We start from the raw sequence: 2,282 nt of genomic DNA on the forward strand, positions 1-2,282 counted from the left end.
ATTAACTATTTTTAATATTCATTTAAACGTCCGTTATGGTTGTGACAGGATTTTGTGTTTTTCTACGAAAGATGCTCTTTAAAAAGAAAATTACCAAAGATATTGCGTTACCATGGACATTTTATGAAACTTCAAATGTTAATGAAATAAAAAAAAATAATAAAAGTTTTAAAAAAGGGGGAAAAAATTTGCAAAGTGCTTTTCCTGAAAACGTACGTTTTTAAATTTTCACTCCTGTATGTATCAATGTAAAGTATCCCTTAAATAGGTCTCAACACAGACAGGTCCGGCTGACAACCTGCTTGCATTATGGCCACCTCATCTGAGTCAGACACTCGGCACCGAAAATCTGAATCTGACTTCCTGCTTATACCAGCGTGCATTGTGGACGTACCCTAAGCACGAGGAGCAAGCTGCCGGTTTGCCGGCGCCGGCAACCGGCGTTCTTTGTGTACGCACCCTAAAATGTAGCTGACTATTAAGTTGAATAAAACCATATAAATTTGGTTTCTAAACATTTCTTTTCATAACAATTTATTCAACTTAATCTTTTAACTATATTATTACAAGTTCTTCTATACAAGTTGTATTCTATCTTTTCTATTCAAGTTTATTCCAAGAAATCTAAATGGATAAATTCTTCAAGCCGGAGCGCCTATCTTTAGACCCTAATGATCCCCATTCTGATCGTCAGTGGAAACATTGGAAAACCACTTTCAAGAATTTCATGGAAGAAATATGTTTCTTTTCAAGAACCCTAACTAAGAAAGAGTGAACAACATCTACCTGCTGTGGAAAAAGAGGCCCTCGCAATATTCGATTCAATACAGAAATGGAGGCATTTCCTGATTGGAAGACGGTTTAAATTAATTACAGACCAGAAATCTGTGTCATATATGTTCAATCAGAAACAAGCGGGAAAGGTTAAGAACAACAAGATTTTAAAGTGGCGATTGGAACTAGCACCTTTCTCTTATGACATAGTGTACCGTTCTGGCAAGGAAAACGTAGTAGCAGATGCATTTTCACGAGTTTCATCTTCCATCTCTTGTAGAGATTTCGAAAAACTCCGTAGAATTCATTGTGACATTGGGCATCCTGGAATAGTACGGATGGTTCATTTCTTAAAAAGTAAAAATCTCCCTTACTCTATCGAAGATGCCAGGCGAATGACCGCTTCATGCTCTGTTTGTGCGGAAGTGAAACCTCGGTTCTACCAAAAAACCCCATCAACACTCATCCATGCAATGGCTCCTTTCGAGAGACTTAACATTGATTTTAAAGGGCCAATACCATCTGTGTCAAGGAATAAATACATACTCACGGTTGTTGATGAGTTTTCAAGATATCCGTTTGCTATTCCTTGCTCGGACACATCAGCATCTTCTGTCATCAAAGCACTTACATCAATCTTCACCATCTTTGGTATGCCTGCTTTTGTCCACTCCGACCAAGGTTCTGCTTTCATGTCAAAAGAACTGAGTGATTTCTTACACTCTAAAGGAATCGCCACTAGCCGATCTTCACCTTATAACCCTCGAGGTAATTCTCAAGCTGAGCGATATAATGGAACGATTTGGAAGACTGTATCTCTTGTTCTGAGAAACAAGGGACTGAAGACAGAACAGTGGGAGTATGTTTTGCCAGAAGCTTTGCATTGTATACGCTCGTGACTATGTACAGCTACGAATGAGACCCCACATGAACGACTTTTCAAACACCAGAGACGATCATTTTATGGCACCTCTCAACCTCAATGGCTCATGAATCCAGGACCAGTATTAGTGAGAAGGCATGTAAGAAATAACAAATATGAACCTTTAGTGGAACAAGCTCAGCTGATAGAGGCTAATCCAGACTATGCTCGCATCAAGTATAGAGATGGTAGAGAGGCTCTGGTATCGGTGCGACATCTCGCTCTGAAGCTATCCAACAAGAGGATGAGCCAGTGACTTCGGAAAATCCCAGTCAAGAACTAGATCCTGCTCTTCAAGACCTGAGACGTGAATCAAATCTGCTTCAACCTGAAATTGGGAACTCTATTCAATCTGAAATCGAAACATCCCCTCTGCATGAGACCGTGACCCCTACTTCTTTGAGGGATAACGAAGAAACAAACCTGCGTCGTTCCACTAGAGTCCGAAGACCTCCCACCTATCTAAGGGATTACATTTAAAAAAAAGATGGGGTGAATGTTATGTAATATGATTCCTTTTTTACTGTCAAATATTTATTCAGCTGTTTTATTTAAGACTGTTTTGTTTATGTATGTACCTAATGTT

General features: G+C 39.2%; 1 protein-coding gene across 1 annotated transcript; it reads left to right on the forward strand.

Annotated features, from left to right (window-relative positions):
- The first annotated feature begins 309 nt into the window (after positions 1-309).
- On the forward strand, positions 310-1,952 carry LOC128996612 (uncharacterized). Its single transcript, XM_054422020.1, has 3 exons — positions 310-390; positions 909-1,542; positions 1,684-1,952. The coding sequence occupies exons 1-3, from the start codon at positions 310-312 to the stop codon at positions 1,950-1,952; spliced, it is 984 nt and encodes a 327-aa protein (XP_054277995.1).
- The last annotated feature ends 330 nt before the right edge of the window (positions 1,953-2,282 follow it).

The sequence above is a fragment of the Macrosteles quadrilineatus genome, unplaced genomic scaffold (assembly GCF_028750875.1).
Source record: "Macrosteles quadrilineatus isolate MER2022 unplaced genomic scaffold, UCM_ALF_1.0 Scaffold_1__1_contigs__length_201487025, whole genome shotgun sequence".
In the NCBI taxonomy this organism is placed as follows: Eukaryota; Metazoa; Arthropoda; class Insecta; order Hemiptera; family Cicadellidae; genus Macrosteles; species Macrosteles quadrilineatus.